The following is an 18,991-nucleotide window of genomic DNA, read 5'->3' as shown; positions in this document are numbered from 1 at the left end:
TTAATTAGATACATGTCTTATGGAAATAATATTGCAAAATGAAATCTGGAAAAGATCAGGAGAAACAGACCACCAGAAATAAACGCTGCATGCGTTGATGGGTGAGAGGGAGTTTGGTGGTGCAGCATACAGCGTTTAAGATTTATATACAGCTCTGCCTCCCCCTTATCAACAGGCAATGTAGAAGCACCTACATAAGAGAGCTGTGCTGTCCTCTATCTCACACCAATGCCATGTATCTACCAACAAATAAATATATAAACAGAAAAAAAAATATGTGCGTGGGTATGCATTGTATTTCTACACTGTGGTGCAAAATATATGCTAATATTAGCTTGCACTTAGGTGTTAGGCAGGCGTGTTTTTATCAGCCCTTGCCAGCAGGCCCGAGGCTCTAAGAGATGGAAGGAGCAATGAGGAAGGTGAAATCCCACACAATCCTATTAGAGTGGATTAGGGGGCAGCTTTTCTTTCTGTTGCCACTCTGCTGCAGGTGAGCAATTGTAAATTGCAAAAAGAAGAATAGTTATGACATGGCTGCTTCTTACGGGGGCCTCCTATTGTGACACGGGGCAGCCATTCACCCTTTTTTTTTTTTTTTTTTGAGACTATCTTTAAGTCAACATACATGATATTAAAGTTGTTAGGTAAGGGTTTGTTAAGCTAAGGATAATTAGGACCTTGTCAATCAATCCACCCACAGAGAATGGGAGTACAGAAGATTTTTTTCTTCTTTTTAAAGCAACCATGTGAAAGTCAAGTTAGAGTTAGAAGTTATGTAATCGATGGGATGATCAATGGCAATTTTGACTTCTGAAAGCTGGCCTCCACAAAAGCCCATCTTCTGCAACTGCTCATGTGGTTGGGGTTATCAAGCGTTGGATGATTTTAACATCCACAACCAATTAGTCCTTTAATAAAGGCGTTATTGCTGTGCAATTGAAACTGCTTTATGTCAGCTGTATTTTTTTATACATCCCAAGTATTTAATGATCTAATTTAAATTCTAATCAATGATATGATACACTATATAAATGAAGGTTTTTCCCCATGTGCACATTTGCATATCGCTTTAACTACCCACATTTGCACTTGGTTGTGACAGTGATTCAAAGTGATCAAAGAGATGAAAGATGATTTTGTAGAGTGTTGCTCTTTGTGTGAACAGTGTATGCAGTGTGCATATCCGAGTGCGTGTGTGTATATGCAGGCTCGACTGGCACAGAGATAGCTGCTGTCTCATTATGATGACAGAGAATGAGGTTTCTCTGGGGTGACTGAACTCAATTCAGATTAGATAAAAAAAAAAAAAAAAAAAGTGGGCTTTTGCACTTTTGATATTCACTTTATTTATTCCAGTTTCTTATTTTTTCCCTTTCTTGGACCACTCCCCTGGGAAATGGATAGGCATTTAAAGAGTCAATCAGAACAAAATGCGAGGAATCATATAAGCCATTTCATTAGCATCTTTAACACCTTGACCTGCTCTGCAGCTGCATCACTCCTCCACACTTCCTGTCTTCCGTTAGCAGTCAGTGCTAGCAAATAAACAGCAGTGGCTCAGAAATGTTAATGCAGAAATACTATTTCATAGGAATAATGTAACTTACCAACTTTCTTACTCTTATCGTACATGTGCAAATCCTTCCGATCATTTTAAATGATTAATGTCCTTTTGTATTTTCTTCTTATTTCCACATGAGAATGTTCTAAATAATATAATAATCCCCATATTTTCATATGTCTGTTTCCACCTGTTATTGTTACACTAGGGCTGTGCAATTGGAAAAATATATTGGCTATTTATAATTGGATAATTCCATCACCAGTTGTATTTTTGGGGGGGGGCGATTTTATTGCTAGATTGTGTTTATTTAGTAATCCTTCACCTTGAGAATTCAGCTCTGCAAATAATAAATTTATAAAGCACATATTTTAATAGCCTCACAAGGGGTTTCTTCCTTCCTTTTTGTTGAGCAGAGAATTTTACATACACACTAACTAATGGTATAATATATTAGTTGAAAATGTAACGCCTGGCATTATGACATTATGTGGAAGTCTCAGTTCCCACCAAATTACAGAGCCAGCAAGCTATCCTTGGTATTCTAGGTAAGCTAGTTTTGTGTTGCTAGCTCTTGACATGTTGCAGGTTGTGTACATTGACCATTTAATATCATGTTTCGCCACTGCCATGTGGTTGCATGATTTTGGTCATTCAACTTAAAAGTAATCCCACTACACACCTGTGAAAATGAGTGATTGGGACTGTTAGTAGCTGGACTGCTGAGGGTTGCTTGGAAAAATTTTAAAATACCTATAAGTAACCCAGTGTTATGCTGACATTTTTGCTGTTCCAGAGTGTATGTGTAGACTGGAAAATGTCACCCTTTTATGGAAAATATATTTTTCCATTTCTGTGCAAAACATTTAGCTTTCTATGTCACGCTTGTTTGATGTCACATAGATAAACACCAGCAATGAAAAGTGACCAGCCAGCTACTCATCTGGGTCTTTTCATTTTGCAAAATTACCTTTAGAAATAGAAAGCCAGAGGTGTAAACAGACAGGATGAACAAGAAATAGGGAGATGTGAAGAAAAAAGATGCTGTTGATGATGAATCACAGAGTGCCTTATGGGTAAAGAGCTCACTGACTCAAACTCATCCAGGACCTAAGCATGTGAGGGGAGCAGACATACCCTTGAGTTAAACGAGGGGGCCTCTTTTTCTCTCTTTCCTTCTCCATCTTCCAAGTCTCTAATCCGAAACCGGACACATTACTCAGCCGACCCCTCGCTGCCTACCGCACGCACAGTCAGGTCTCATTTCCCTTCATGCCAACCATAGCCTGGTCACCACCGAAACCACACAGACCACTGCAGGCACAATAGGCTGCCCACTCTGTCTGCTTCAATGGACTCTGTAGACCAACAAGGGAGCCGGGGGTGGGTTGGGCAGAGTGGTCAAAAAGACATAAAGTGCAACGCATTGGAAGAAAGGAAAAAAGGGAATAATCCAGAAAGTGAGCAAGCAAGTACCATAAGATGCAAGTAGGTTCAAGACTTAAAACGCATACAAATAAAAAGAGGATGTTTGTGTTCTCATACATCAGAAAAGGAGGAGAATGAAAATACTGCAATCTTCACTCTCTCATTTGCAGGTCAATAACTGCCTATGCTCCCACTAGAGCAGAGGAACATGTACTCAGATCCCTATCAGGGCAGCTATCATCTCTTCTGCCTCAGAGAAGCAAAGATACTGTCATCCTTGCACTATCGCAGAATGACATCAGCTTAGAGACATGGGAGTAATTATATTATACAAGCTCACAACATACCGGCAGCGAGACAACACCAGAGACCATCAGCACTCTCTCTCTCCTCACTCTCCTTTTTCCTTCTTTCTTCACTTTCTTCATGTCTGCTGGTCTTTACAATGGCTCTTCTTTTATTTCTTCTCTCTCTCTTTCTCTCTCTTTTCCCATTCATTTGTTCTGCGCAGCAGTGCCAGCACAGAAGAGCACTGCTTCTAATCCGTTCAACCCTTAGCTCTGAAGCTGGAGAGCATTCAAATTGATTATAATCACTTAAATTGCTTCACCCACTTTGATAAAACCATCAAGCTTTGAAATACTAAAAGTACTGGCACTGTTGATTGAGCGAGAGTTAGGTGAGGTCTCCTCTGACGTCTAAGTAAAACGCATACTCATCAAGAAAGTGGAGGTTGACTCCACCCTGACTAAACATATGGGTAATGATACTGAGAAGATGGCAAATATATATATACTTGGAGCAGAATATATATACTCGGGATAGGCAGCTTAAGCAAATGAGCATAAATGAGAATGTGGCAGGCTCGGCACAAATGGAAACTGTCATTTGTCAATAAAAGTTAGATACAAAAATTGCCAGGAAGTCCATTTTCCCACTGACTTACTGATTCCTAGTTCAAGCTATTAAAGACTTTTCCCACTGGTCAGATCAACTACTCGCTCTCAACAACTGGAACAAAAGAAAACATGATAACCTAGTTATCTAGCATATCGAGTACAGTACCTATCTTTGGGAAAGAAGACTTTCACCTCTGGGAGTGTATTCATGATGAATGGTATGTCTGCTACTCAGAGTTGATACTGTCTGAACCTCATTACGGCTAGCCCTAAACAAACAATGCATCACACTCCAATTCAATTTCATACATCCTGACCATGGTAATTTTCTTCTTCTTTCCACATAAATCAATGACATTCAAGTTCAATACAAAGCAACAAAGGATGTTTGCTCTTGCACTATTCTGGTATACATATATATGTATATATATATATATATATATATATATATATATATATATATATATATATATAGAGAGAGAGAGAGAGAGAGAGAGAGAGAGAGAGAGAGAGAGAGAGAGAGAGAGACAGAGAGAGAGACAGGAGAGAGAGAGAGAGAGAGAGAGGCAAAGAGCGCAATGTGACTTTTCCTATGAAATCACCAAAACTGTGAGCTCACATTGTGAGAATATTTGGGACACATGGATGGCTAGCCCACCATAGGGGCAGCTCGAGTTACTAAATATAGCTTCGTATTAAGAGAAAAAGTGCATGTTCCAGCCACAGAAACAGAGGCAATTTGCATACAGAACAAATTGTCAGCACTTTATTAGCTTTGCTTGGTCTAATCACTTGAGACAATGTTAAATGCACTGTGACAATAACAGCAAAAGGCAGGTACAGTTACATAAGTATTCCGAATAGGATTAGAGTATAACACTAATGAAGATATGAGAGAAAGAGAGAGATGGGTGGAGGCTAATACATTAGAATAATCTCTTTTGTGCCAATACATAGAAAATATAAAGCTAAAAGATACAGTTAAAAATACAAAATCCAGAGGTCTCAATGTCTTGGATTTTACAAATAAGACTGAAAAAAATTGAGCTTCACTTGTTTAATTGACACCCCATGCAAAGAACAAGCCCCGTGAAAATTAAACCAATTCTGACACAGCGTTAGACAACAGTACTGGAGTTTCACAACAGCAGGCTTTGTCCTGGAGCCAGGTACGATGTTGAACAGCACGCCTCCCAGTTCGCATTTACGCACCCTCTGTGCTGATCAACCAAAATCAGTAATCATGTTACTGAGAAGACTTTTTTACTGGCTTCCTGCAAACTCTCATCGGTAATCACAACGCGAAGAAGCATCTATACTAACTGTTATATTGAGTCATGGAGTCTGCCTCGAAGCAACGCCTGCCCCCGAGGTCCTTAGGGAGAGCACGGGGCAAGCTGAGTGTTGTCCAGTGCAGACAGGTCATGGCAGAGTGGCCTAATTGCCTCTCTTGTTGTCTCAGTAGGCCGGCAAACCTCCCAGTTCCCTCATCATCACTGAGGAGCACTGGCTCCCTTGTTCATACAGGTCTAACTCTGCCCAGTGAGCCTGGATCCAACCTTGTTTCTATAGTGCTCCAATAAATATGTCCTCATAATACCAATTCAGCTATGTAATAGAGTTGTGACTTGTGATTTAAGAGCTTGTATTGCTAAACTTTAATAATAGTGAAAGCAGAACATGTAGACATTTGTTGTGCATTGTTAAACAAGGTCTGTGAAATACAGGGTACTTCAGCATTACGTCAGTGTTACACCAGTAGTGATTACGTCACTCAAAAAATGCCAGGGCAGTATGATAACTTAAAAAAAAAAAAAAAAAAAATCTACTTTTTTATTTCAAGAATCATTTGCTTCAATCTTCAACATACCAGAACTTAAAGTGAAACTGACGCAGCAAACTAAAAACAAGTACAGACAAACAGAGAAAAAGGAAATAAAAAGCTGCAGCATTCTTAAAACCCTGATCATCAGTACTTTACTGGGACAAGCATGTTGCAGTCTATCATGAACAGTTGGCATTAGGTTATATAATTCCTCATACTCTCCCAGCTTTCTTTTCCCTTTTCAGTTGCTTGGATCATGAACATTCTCGCCACACTGGGCAAAGGGGCCTCATCAATACTCCACGCAGGGCAGGGGGCAGGAACAGCTCGACGTCCCACAGAGCTGGAGGCAACACATCTTTGTCTATTCCAAACACCCAGGGGCAACATAGAGCACCATAGCGTTATAATCCTGCCTAATCTGGACACAGCGGAGCATCTGGAGATAGGGATATGGCTAATCTCAGACATGGAGGGCACTTTACTGAGACAGAAAAATGGGGATGGGTCTAAGCTAGACTCGCCCTGTCGTACAGAACTGTATCCACATCTTTAGGAATTTTTAAGAAAAAAAAAGACAATAGCAAGTAATATTTGTGGCTTGTATTAGCAGAAAAATTAAACACCAAGTGAGCAAAGACTACCATTGCTGGACTGCTTGAGAAATCACTTTACCTAGGGATTGCGTTGATGGTAGGATAAGGAATTACTTACTGTGCCCTGCTCTTAGGGATGCAGGAGATCTGTGGATAGCAATAGGCACAATATGGTGGCGCTTGTTTCCATTGGAGAGGTGAATGTGGTGGAGACCCTCTACGGCACCTGGTTCTGACCCTGCCACAAACCCCAGGGCAATGATCCACAAGGCCAGATGGGTAAGTGAAGCTGAATTCCAGTTTAGGGGCTGTGCAACAGGCCTCTGGGGAGCAAACTGTGTCCTCCAGCCTCTGAACATCTTCCCTGAGTGGCCAGATGAGGCTTCAGATCAAGGTGGAACTTCAGTGAGCCTTACAGCCCCATACTTCTCACCTTGCCAAATCTCACTATGGCCAGAGACACTCACACAGATCCACAGGGAAATAAATAATCATTTAAAAAGAAGCAAAAAAAAAAAAAAAAAAGCAAAAGGAACACCGCACAAATTGTCGGTTGTGGGGAAAAATGCTTCTTGCTGTTCTCCAGTGATTTAAGAAATCCGCAGCAGCACCCAGGTAGGTAAAGAAGTATTAAAAATCATCATACAAAAACAATCAAAAACATTCACAAGAAATTAGGGCAACCTCAAACAGCAATGGAGAAATCCCAGCTTGCTCCAATTCCCCTTGTTCTCTCTGTTTCTCTCCTTATCCCTCTATTAAGCACTCACAAAATTAGAAGCATCTTCCCATTAAAAACAAAAAATGTTAATATTCCAAAAAATATAAATGCCAGGAAAAGAAGAGAGCCTACTTAAGAACAGACTGATAGCCTCTGTGCAAAGTGATTTTCTTCAGAAAATCAAAACAGACATTCTGAGTTTCCCCCTTTTTCCTCCTCCAGTGGTCTCAAAGGTTGTCCAGAGGAATGGGACCATAGTTAAATCCGAGTCTCATTTGCATGTGTTGGACAGCTGCAGCAGCGTGCAGTAGACTGCGTGATTGCACCTGTAAGTTGTGCCAAGTAGCGCACCCGTTCCCCATCTAGAGATATCTGTTCTCAGTGAGACCAAGCGATAGCAACGGCAGTACCTGAAAGAGCAGCCCTGGGCAGGAACACACACTCACACATAGCCAGCATCGGCACCGCCGTTCCAGAAGATGTGCGCAAGAGGAAGAAGGGAGAGAGGAGGAGGAGAGGGAGGAGAAGGACAGAGGGAGGGGGAGCCTCAACAGCCAGCCAGGAAGCAAGAGGGAGAGTGGCTATGCAAATGGGCAGCATTCACATAGCGAATCACTGGAGTCTGAGTGCATTGCAGAGGAAGAGCCTATTTAGGCAGAATAGCAGGATTTGGAGCTATGTCCTCCAGCCCTTATTCCTTTCACAGTCTACTCTCTCTTTTCAGTCTTTTTCAATCCACTCTCTCGTGTGAACACTCTTCAGCGGTTGAAAAAAGAGAAAAAGAAATGAGAATGCGGGACAGACTCGTTCCTTTTTCTACTTTTATCATCTCATCTTTCAGCATTCCTCCCACTCCTCCTGCCCCTCTTTTTTTGTGTCTTCCCTCTTCGCTTTCACTGTCTGTGATTTTAGGGAAATTTAGTGATAATAGTCTTGTGGATATACAAAACTGGAAATAAGTAGTCCAACCTAATCCTCGCCTCTCCATTGCCCAAGAAAGCCTACTGCAGAAGAGTAATGATGCTGCAGCTTAAATACTTTAAGGAACTCTCCCTCACACACATACAAACAAACATATGAACACACATACGTATGTGCACTCACACATACACACGTATGTAAACAAAGCACGCAGAATGCCAGAGCTTGCAGTTGAGAACTGTCCACAGAGAGGGTGCTGAATCCGGGCAAGTCTGCCTTGCCTGCTAATAAAAGACCATTTCTCACAAGAGCAGGAAGGCTGATTGCAGTGCAGCAGGGTTACAGGAATGTAGAGAACATGTGGACATAAAAGCCCTGCTGATAAACACAATCCGGTTCAGCTGGGAAGTGTGCTCAGTGTTCAGAGTTCAGGATTGGAGAGCGCAAGGCTCAGCTGCAGTGTGCCTGCTTCTGTTTGCACACTGGCCATTCAACATCCTTCTCTTCGAAACGCAGTGTTCTAAGCTGGAGCGAAAAAAAAAAAAAGGGAAAAAAAAATCTGCAAGCACTGCTGAGCTGATCTTTACGGTTTACAGGGAATACACAGGCGCTTCATGCCCAAAGAAAGCCAACTTAGCCAGCGTGACACAGAGGATAATATGCCCTTTCCCATTTCTCTGAATATTTCATATAATCAGCATTTGGTATAAATACATGGAGAGAATTGAATACTCACTTTTAAAGCATGACTCTTATAATCTGAATTTAACTGTAGGAACAACAATAAGAGCGGGCACTTACTGTTACAACATTAAACTCTAAGGAAACTATGATCTGCCATCTGGAAGGAGGACAGACGAGGATACCTCATCTCTCTACTGTAACTAGTATTGTGTTCCTATATAGTAGGAAAAGCAATTGAAATACAAAACAGATGTTGCACATATTAGGTAACTGTGTTGTTCTCACCTTGCAGAATCTCAATAACTTGGTGCAGCCACCTGGTGCTAAAAAAGCAGGCAGCATGAAACCTCTGCTCTGTTCTCATTTGCAATGGTGAAAAGGAATGTTCCTGCTGAATGTGTTTACACTTTTATAATTATCAGCAGTGCAATCTGCATAATTACACCTAATAAGGCAATCTATCAGGGCTGCTTGCCAAGGACAACAACCTGACTTAGTATGTCCTTAACTGCAAACTTTTGCAAAGAAACGAAAGCGGAGCTCAATTTACAAAGCTTAATATCGGGGTAAATAAAAGTGTTATTTAATGGAAATGCAGTGTTAGTATGCAGCGCCTTAAATTAATGGCATCAGCAGTGAGGGGATACTTTTAACAGGTTTATCATTACTTACTTGTTCATTTGTGCCCCCAAGTGGTGAAACTCTAAAGTGCATGAAAGGCGTGTGGGTTTTTTCTAAGGCAGCAGCTTATGTTTGATGAATCCAGCAGAACAGAAGAGCCTCATCAATCAGCAAGACTCAATAATAGAAACATTGCTGAAAGCCTCACCGAATGCATCATATTGCTCCAGATAACCAAACTTTAAAAGAAGACCATGAGTTATCATTTGATACGCCGCTGATTTGGATTGTTTCCTTTAAGATCACCTCTGTTAGGACATCATTAAGGGTTCAGCGGGTTGCCCTTTGGTCTGCTAATTTTCACTGATGTGTTGGATAATTAAAGTATGAGGAGCAAGAAAAACAGTGGCCCTGCATACAGCTTCAGGGGAAACATTTACCACTAAATTCCTTCTGCCTGCACAAAAGCAAACACCTGAGCCCATGAGCTAAACTAATTTCAGCATAGTTATAGATCTCAGCTGCTTTAACCAGATGATTGTAGTGTGTTCACCACAAAATGAGAAAATCCTCTTCCACAAGAAAGCTTCCACCATTAAAGAGGGTTTTTTTTTATTTACTATTGTGTTCTGACTCCAGTGCCTGTTAGTGAGATATCTCCTTAACAGAGACCCAAAAACAGCTTGCCTTTGTTTCTATTTAAGACTCAGACGATCGTGTCTGAGATGCATGTGATGCTCTGAGCATTTCCCCTTTTGAATCAACATCACTCTGTTTTTCTTGTGTTTGTTTGTTTTTTGTTTGCTTTTTAAAGCCACAGAAAATTATTTAAAAAAAAAAAAAAAAAAAAAAAATTACGGCCGACTTTTCAGTGACAGGACGAGAAATTTGTCTTGAGTGCAATAATCCCTCAGAGAGCAAAAGAGTAGAAAAGAACAAGCGCAGAGCAGAACAGCCTCTTTTACTCACTTAAGACTGCAACCAGTGTGGACTGAGCTGATGAGATGATTTTTTGGAGGACTGGAGGAAAACCGCAGGGACAGCAGCAGATGGGTGGTCTAAGAGTACCTGACCCGACTGGAGCAGGGCCTCTAAATCAGTTAAAGAGCCATCAGGCAACACTTTATCACACATGGAGAGACCCTTTCGAGAGAGGGTCAGACACTTACAGCCACTTTGACAGCAGTGTTTCTCCTTCTCGAGTGCTATTATTATGTTTACTGTTGCTATTAAGGGGGAAATAAAAAATCTAATGGTATATTATTTTAATCAACACATTCACTGAATTCCCAAAGGTGCATCATCCCAACACCTTTCACGTTGTTTTTTTCTAAGCAGACACTTGTGCTTGTTAGATGCTTTTGTTGCTTGATTGAGCATGCAGGTTAAGTCATGCATGAAGCAGGTATACCTGTTGGGTACTGGAGTGACACATCTGTGTCAGGCTCAGCAACATATGTGTCCCAACAAATGAGAGTGTTTTGGAGGCCCTTTTCTCTGGGGTATACTGTGCACTGGTAAGGAGATTATAGTGCACCATGTATTAAAGGCATGACAGGATTCCTGCTATCAACTGAGCAACATTAATTGCTAAAATTTGATCCTCCCCATGATGTGAAGCAATGGTGACCAAAAAAAAAAAAAAAAAAAAAAAAATCGTGAGTGGCCGCAATTCAAATTTCTAGCGCGACGTCCCAAAGCAAGCAATTATTGTAGCAAAAAAAGCGACACCCTTGTTTTGTCACCAACACAAAGGTATGCAACGCTAATAGTCTCTTCAAATACTGACATACAAAATGAAACCTGAACTCTTTACAACTGAGAGTTTTCTGTGAATATCAAACGTGTCATTACTCATCCAAACACTACAGAGAGACAGAGGAGCAGACAATGCTCTGATGCTAATGTGTGCAAGTGTACAGAAATAGAAACACACAGCGTCGTCTTAGTCATCCCGAGATGTGACATGATAAGAGCAGACAGATACAGGGAGTCAACGCTCAATACAAACATACGAGCTGTACAGTATTTCAGCACAGCCAGGGTGCCAATACGTTAGCAGAACATGTTACATCGGGATGCCTGTCTATCAGATCACTCGATGATATACAACACTCAGAGTGAGGGGAGTAAACTCAGACCTCAACAGGTCAAACAAGCATCAACCGATCATTTCCCATTCATTTGTTTATTAGCATTTCTTTTAAATGCTGGTGCTGCAAAGCCCTATAAAATTACATTAAAACCAACTGCAACACTCCTCTTTTGGTGAGGAACTGCAGGATTTCTCGTTGGCTGATACAGTGCAGAGTGATATGAAACAAACATATCAGAGCTTAGAAAAAAAATCTGTAAATATAACTGTTTATGTAAAATGCACCACGTAAGAGATTTGTGCTGCACACGCTGTACATTATGCAAGCTGTGAAGGCAACATAAATAACAGCACTCAAGCTGATAAAACAGCCCACTAATAGGAAATAATGCACATTTAGTGTCGCAAAATCAAATCTGCAAATGGCAGTGCACAGCGGTGTAATGGAACGACTTCATTCTCACTTAGAGCAAAACGAAGAAACCAAACTCCACATTAATTCTTACTCATCCTTACGCTAATTTTCTTCCAATTGCCTTTAACGTTATAATTAATTTAATGGTTCTACTAAATGGAGTTAAAAATAGGTTAAAATAAATTTTGGGGGGATAGCTTTAAAACTGGCAGCTTTTTGACTTCATTTTTACATACTACAGCATCTTTTTTAAAAGGGGGGGGGGGGGGGGGGGGGGGGGTAGGAAGTGGCCCTATATTGAGTTGAATGAGAAAATATGTAGCTGTGAAATCTTCAACATTATGCAGAAATTGCTCTGCACCGCACTTTATCACCATTAACACGCTGTGGCAATTACAGTCAAATAATGCTACTGTTTATTCCTTTCACGTTAAGAATTCACCCCCAGAAATACAGAATAGATACAGAACACATGCACATTAATGCAATGCCAAGACCGGAGCACCCCAAACTACACAGACAGGAGATTGAATTTTGTTTTTCATTGCACACCGAGCTGTTTGGATAGCCAATATGCTGCTCTTACTCCTTTCCCTCACTGGGTTCTTCTGGCAAGAAATGTTTTGGAATCTGCCTGATGTGACCAACTGTCATTTTTCCCCCCTCCTAATGCATAAAGGATGGCACAACAGTGTTATTCATTTCCATAAAACCATTTAAATACACATTAAAATCAAGCGTGGAGGAAATAACATTCAGAAATCCTTGTACGTAAGTGTAAATAGAGGTTGTGTGTGGTTATGTATGTACACATTAATGTCTTTTTCAGAGAGTGGGTGTCTGTATGTGTGATGATGATGTGGCTGAGAATGCAAAAACCAAATCCTAACTGTCAGTAAGAGAGATCAGGGTCACAGGTCGGCAGCTTTTCTGGACGCTTTTTCCTCTATCTCTTCTGACAGCTCCCAAGATATAGGGGGCCACCAGGGTGCTGTGTCTGTCTCTGTCTGCCTGTCTCTCCTTAAATTCATCAGAAGTAGATCATTTCCCTTCTCAGAGTGCTTCATCGTGCAGGTCAAGGACAGACAGTGTCTCTTTTCAGAAGTCCATAGCTTCCTTGTTAATGAACAATTGCACTATGCAACAGCTAACTGGGGCAAAGGAATAATGATAAAACTTTTCTTGAATATGAAAGTATTTTTAAATATAAACCTAGTTGGGACCCTGTGTAAAATGTGAATAAAAACAGAACGTGCAAATCTCATAAACCCATATTTTTTTCCACAATAGAACAGGAAATGTATCAAATGTTTAAAGAGAGATTTGCTCCTATTAGAGTAAAACTACAAAATATAGGAAGAGACCTGCTCTTGTTGTACTGAGGAATATTACTACTTGTTTTTTAGTATCCTTTTTTATTTTCATTTTCAACGACTTGATATGTAAGGTCATACATTTTGAGTGTGTCTTACTCGGTTTTTGCATTCTTTCAACATTTGAAGTCTTTCAAATAACATGAAATCATTCAAGAACAAGTGAATAAGCTCAATCTTTACAGAAAAGTGTTCAAAAACTGCACTTCACACCATAAAGTTTCGTACTCAAAGCTTTTCTGCTTACAGCACAGCGTGGAGAATGTACTGTGCTTTTTCTTGGCTATCAAATGATCAAAAATAATTTTTAAAAAAATGCACAATTTTTGTCAAATACAGACTCATTGCCTTTACTTTGCAAGGACTTGCTTACGGTCACATCAGCCCCCTCAGGAGCACAAACTGAGCCTGGGAAGACTCCAGTTTATTTGGCAAAATAGTGAACCTTTGATGGTGGTATCAGCCAAATTAATTGGCCAGATCAAAATCAATTGTGCAGCTTCAGAATGAATGCCCAACACAAAATTCCAGTAAGCATGTGTGTAAGGAAATGCTCCCTGTAAGTAAGTCAGGTTATATATTATATATTTGGCAACCTGAGTGAAGAAAACCTGTAATGACAAGACATGCTTGCCTTTTCCGCTGCGATAAGTAAAAGCAAGGAAAAATTCAGTGGGAAGCAAAACCAGCACTGTCCCTTCCAGCATATGGAGAGCCATTCATGTCCAAGTGTATCAATAGCCAATGGCCTAAAGCAGAGAATGTAATGTATATTCATAAAAAGCATGTCACATACAGAAATGAGAGGATGTTACTTGAACTGTCTGCAGAGAGTGCCACTGCAGGCATGTCTGAATTTATTTTTTGTGCGCCTACAAAATGAAGATTTAGAATTGGCCTCATGCCTTTAGTAAACATATAGTAGCATCCTCTTCGTTCCAAATGCTCCAATATACTAGAAATACTATCAGTACAGGATCGGTTGCAATTAGTTCAAATTAAAGTTAAAGTCTTTTCAGTTTTGATTACAGAAATTCTGTAACACGCAAAGACAATTTCTGGCTCGCCTTTACTACAGTCTCTCTTATCTAGTGAGGTGTCAGCCTCTTGCACCAAATGTCCAGTCGAAAATATATTTCAAGCCCATTAAGCAGGTTTCCTCTCTAAACCATTCAAACAGGACAGCTCTATCGCTGGTTCTCACTTTGGCTAAGGCAGTGACTGATCTGTGTGTGCTTTCCACCCTTGCTGTCGGCAGATAAGACAGGATTTGATTAGTGCCACACATAAAATCTGTCCTTTGTGTGTTAAACCTTTGGAAGTTAGCTTAGTTCAAGGGCAATTCAAACTGAAGTTCTATTTACCTTTCCCTAGAGAGAGGCGCACCTGCATTGTCTAAGACCTTTGTGCATATTGTTGATATTACTTGGAAAGCACAGCAATGCTCTGACATACTAAACAGTTGTTTGCTTGCTACGGAGATGGCTGGCAAACTACCTCTTGAGACAAGGTTATTCATTTGCTTTGTGACAGCATTTTACAAGCTCTAGATGCTCCTGTGCCTATACTGCAGAACATGGCCTGTAATGTATTGGAAAAACATTTTTTTTTAAAAAAAAAAATATTAAAAAAAAAAAAAAAGCTTCCATTTATTTAAGCAAAATGGAAAATAATAGGAATTTTCAATGTGGTCCTGCAGGATACAAATTAAGTAAATGACTTGATTTTAAAGACAACAAGTGCACTTTGAAAGATTATCTAAAGCCAAGGCACCATACCATCATACTATGACTATGATGCTGGAAACATTCCTCTCAGATTTTGGTCCATGCTGACATGATAGAATCACACAGTTGCTGCAGATTTGCCAGCTGCACATCCATGATGTGAATCTCCTTAGTAATATGTGTTCCACCACATCAGAAAAAATTTCTCTATTATATTGAAATCTGGTGACTGTGGAGACCATATGAGTGCAGTGAACTCATTGTCATGTTAAAGAAACAAGTTTGAAATCATTTGATCTTTGTGATATGGCACATTTGCATCAGACGATGGGTACACTGTGGGCATAAAGGGATGGACATGGTCAGGAACAGTGCTCAGGTAGGCTGTGGTGTTTAAATGATGCTCAGTTGGTACAAAGCAGTCCAAAGTGTGCCAAGAAAATATCCCCCACACCATTACACCACCACCACCCTGAACTGTTAATACAAGGCAGGATAGATGCATGCTTACAAATTATTTACACCAAATCTTAATCCTGCCAACTGAAGGTTGCAGCAGAAACCAAGACTCATCAGACCAGGCAACTTTTTTTTCCAACCTTCTATTGCTCAATTTCGGTGAGCCCGTGTGAATTGTAGTGGAAAAAAACAGTCTGCACACCAGAACGCTCCTGGGAAAAAATTTATTAAGATAGTGCCTTCAAAGTATAGTAACGTTTCGGGCATCCACTATACTTTGAAGGCACTATCGTAATAAATTTTTTCCCAGGAGCGAACTGTTTTTTTCTACTGCTACCGTCCTTGTTCCTGCACCCCTTTAACTGCTGGATGTGCATGTTTGGCTTCTAAAGTCCCGTGTGAATTGTAACCTCAGTTTCCTGTTCTTAGCTGGCAGAAGTGACACCTCGTGTTCTCTTCTGCTGCTGTCGAACAACTGTTTCAAGGTTTTGTTGTGCTCTTCTGCATACCTTGAAATGAGCTGTTATTCGAGTTGCTGTTGCCTTCCTATCAGCTCGAAGCAGTCTGGGCACTCTTTTCTGACCTCTGACATCAACAAGGCATCTTCACCCAGAGAACTGCTGCTCACTGGATATTTTCTCTTTTTTGGACCATTCTCTGCAAACTCTAGAGATAACTGTGCAGGAAAATCCCAGCAGATCAGCAGTTTCTGAAGTACTCAGACGAGCCCATCTGGCATCAATAAACAAGCCACCTTCAAAGTCATTTAAATCACCTTTCTTCCCCATTCTGCTGCACAGTTTGTACTTCTTGACCATGTCTATATATCTAAATGCACTGAGCTATATGATTGGCTGATATTTGTGTTAACGAGCAGTTGAAAAGGTGTGCCTAACAAGTGGCCAGTGAGTATATATATCTTTGAGCTTTTTAAGAAAAATTCTGCTGTGTGAGGTAAAGTAAAGTCATGCATAACCAACACACATTAAAATCCTTTGGTTTGTAATGCTCATCATGCTAAAATTTAACACTGAAAACAGCAAAGCCCACTCCGACATACGGATGCTCACATCTACCACTAAAGTGTTTTTCCCTTTTATCTTTTATTGGCAAGCAAAAGATGTGCAGACAAGGATTCAGACTTCATTAAGACCCATCATGGCATCTTCTCAACACATCAAAGTCAGCAGAATTCCCTGTTAGACTAACTGAATCTGTTCAGAGCGGAAGGTCTTTAACGTTCACCACTTGCGCCACAGGTTGCTAGATTTTTATTAAGCAAGTAATGGTAGTAATGGAAGCCCCTACAGCATTTTGGCTCCTCTGAAACTAAAGTTAGCTTGTGTACAGTTCCAACAAGCAGCGTGTTTCTTTAAATTTGCCTCACTCACTGAGATACAGTATATTGTAGCCATTCATTCTTTTATCTGCTTCTGGAGTAAGTTGTGACCTTTCCCTTTTAAAAGACGTTAAGCTACAGATTCAAAGATACATTAAACAATATAAATATATATATCTATAGTACATTCAGTTGCTCCAAAGATTTTTTTTTCTTAATGTCAATTTAAATACAATATCCATCAGGGTCTTAATGAGCAATTTACCGTGTTAAAGTATCATTTTTTCTTTTTCAATTAAATGATTCTGACTGTGAAATCCTTTACAGAATGGTTATAGAAGCCATCAAAAGTTTTTAAACAGAACAAGTAAGCAAACTTTTTTTTTTTTTCAGGGATGTTTTAACTTCTTGCCACAGTTCCCCTGGGTGTCATGTTCAATAGCCTGTGTTTATGAGAGAAGGGAATATTCACAGTGTCAGTGTATCACCCAGCAGGATAGTTTAGCTGATACTCTGTATCAACACTTTAATTAGTATTGTGTTGTGGAGAAACAACAACTCCTTATTTCCTGTCAACACGCCCCTCTGGGCTACCGATTAATAAAAACCACCTCAAAGATTAGGTTCTCACCACTGCGCTGCAATGAGTTCTCGATGAGATTGTGATTAGAACATAGATTACATTGAAGACAACTAAATGTGCGCAATGCTTGTGCTCAACTCTGTTCACACCACATACTGTTCACTGAAACACACAAAAAAAACAACAACATATGAACAGCAGCGTGGATTTATGAAGCAATCTGACATATGTCTGACACTGCTGCTCCTACATACTAATGCCACTGTGCCAGCATGCATCTGCAGCACATACTAATTTAATGTCACGCAGCCTCACAGCTGTATTTTATGTTTTACCATAAATCAAGTGAACTATTAAGTCATTTATATGCATGTAAAACTTAAGAGACTCAAGCCTTCAAAATTCTCCCAAGCTAGCTAAAAGATGTTAGTTATTCTCCACCCCTTCCTGCAGAGATCTCATTGCTTGGGCAAAGTTACAGACAAGTTACAGCATCCAGGGTGGGAGGAAAGGAGACCTAGTTTCCATGCCAACAGCCTTTACCCACATATGGCAACCGCTTCCTGGCACAGAAACCCATTTAAATTCAGATACTCAATCACCATAGAAAATTACTGAAAATAATAAGGCCAGATAGTGACCACTCATATTGAAATTGGAGGTGGAGGACGAATAATTGAAAATTAAAAAAAGAACAAAAATAGGACGAAACAGTAGAGCCTCTTTAAGACCGATAGGCTGTGATGGGAATCTGGAGTAGCACACTGTCTTAGTATCCATCTGGAAACAGCAGGTATGGAATACGCATAGATGCAGATCAGCATCCTCCTATACAGCTTACAGTTTAATGAGTGCATCCAGACAAAACATAATTTAAAATTATTTGTATTAGGTGCTTGCCTTGTTATGCTAAACTCCATTCAATAGCTTAACAATCCCATAAAACATGCCTTTGTCTCTGTATATCTACATCATTCTATCTCAGGCACTCAGCCAAGCTGATTTATTATCGGCAAAAAAGTTACACCTACATACTGAAGATGACGAGGGTTCAGTGGTCGTAAATAGCACATTTTCAGCTCCGGATTAACACACATTTACTGTTCTAGTGAGCACTGGGCGTCTGTGATTGAATGCAGTGATAAACTACAGTAACCATGTCTGAGTAAAGAAAAGACATCCCCAGTAAAACAGTTAGGCTCAGTGATGTGTTTTAATAGGTATTTCATACAAGAACAGAGCTCTGATGCAGCTCTGATGCAGAGATCACTTGTAAACTAAGATAAGCAAATTGTTAGATTTGATGACAGACAAAAAAAACTAAAAAATACCAGCAAATTTATTCACTGGGGAAAGATAGGCCACACTCTTAATGACTCTCATAAACTGCTGTTATAAAGCACTGGTATAATACGTAGCCATGTACAGGAGATTTAAACTTTTTTGTAAGTAAAAGTAAAAAAATATTTTATTTGTTAAGTATAAAGATTTTTTTTACCCATTGATAATTCAGATTGGTCATGATTCTAACTTTTGAAAAGCCTTCTGCTGCCTTACAACAGATTAATTGTATGTGCTATACTTGCAAGCATGCATGCACATTTGGGCGGATGGCTACCCAAGTGAATACACAGAGGCACTTAAGACTGCTTCTATTATATCTCGGGGCACAATGGCTGTTCAAAGCTAGGCCAAGCGTTCAATACAGATGAAGCCCAAATATTTTCAGACCCATAGATTT

General features: G+C 40.1%; 1 protein-coding gene across 5 annotated transcripts in view; it reads right to left on the bottom strand.

The window, feature by feature from the left end:
* The window catches only part of LOC115792906 (neurexin-1a), a 255,778-nt gene that overhangs the window by 91,960 nt on the left and 144,827 nt on the right, over positions 1-18,991 (bottom strand). Inside the window, exon 1 of one of the 5 annotated variants that reach the window (XM_030747528.1) lies at positions 6,431-7,506. The exons of the other annotated variants lie outside the window; for them this stretch is intronic. Coding sequence (XP_030603388.1) covers positions 6,431-6,671 — 241 coding nt within the window. The 5' untranslated portion in view covers positions 6,672-7,506. Of the gene's footprint in view, positions 1-6,430; positions 7,507-18,991 lie in introns of those variants that run through there. 5 annotated transcript variants of the gene reach the window in all.

Source organism: Archocentrus centrarchus, chromosome 15, assembly GCF_007364275.1.
Source record: "Archocentrus centrarchus isolate MPI-CPG fArcCen1 chromosome 15, fArcCen1, whole genome shotgun sequence".
NCBI lineage: Eukaryota > Metazoa > Chordata > Actinopteri > Cichliformes > Cichlidae > Archocentrus > Archocentrus centrarchus.
This window is presented reverse-complemented; position numbering and strand designations above follow the sequence as displayed.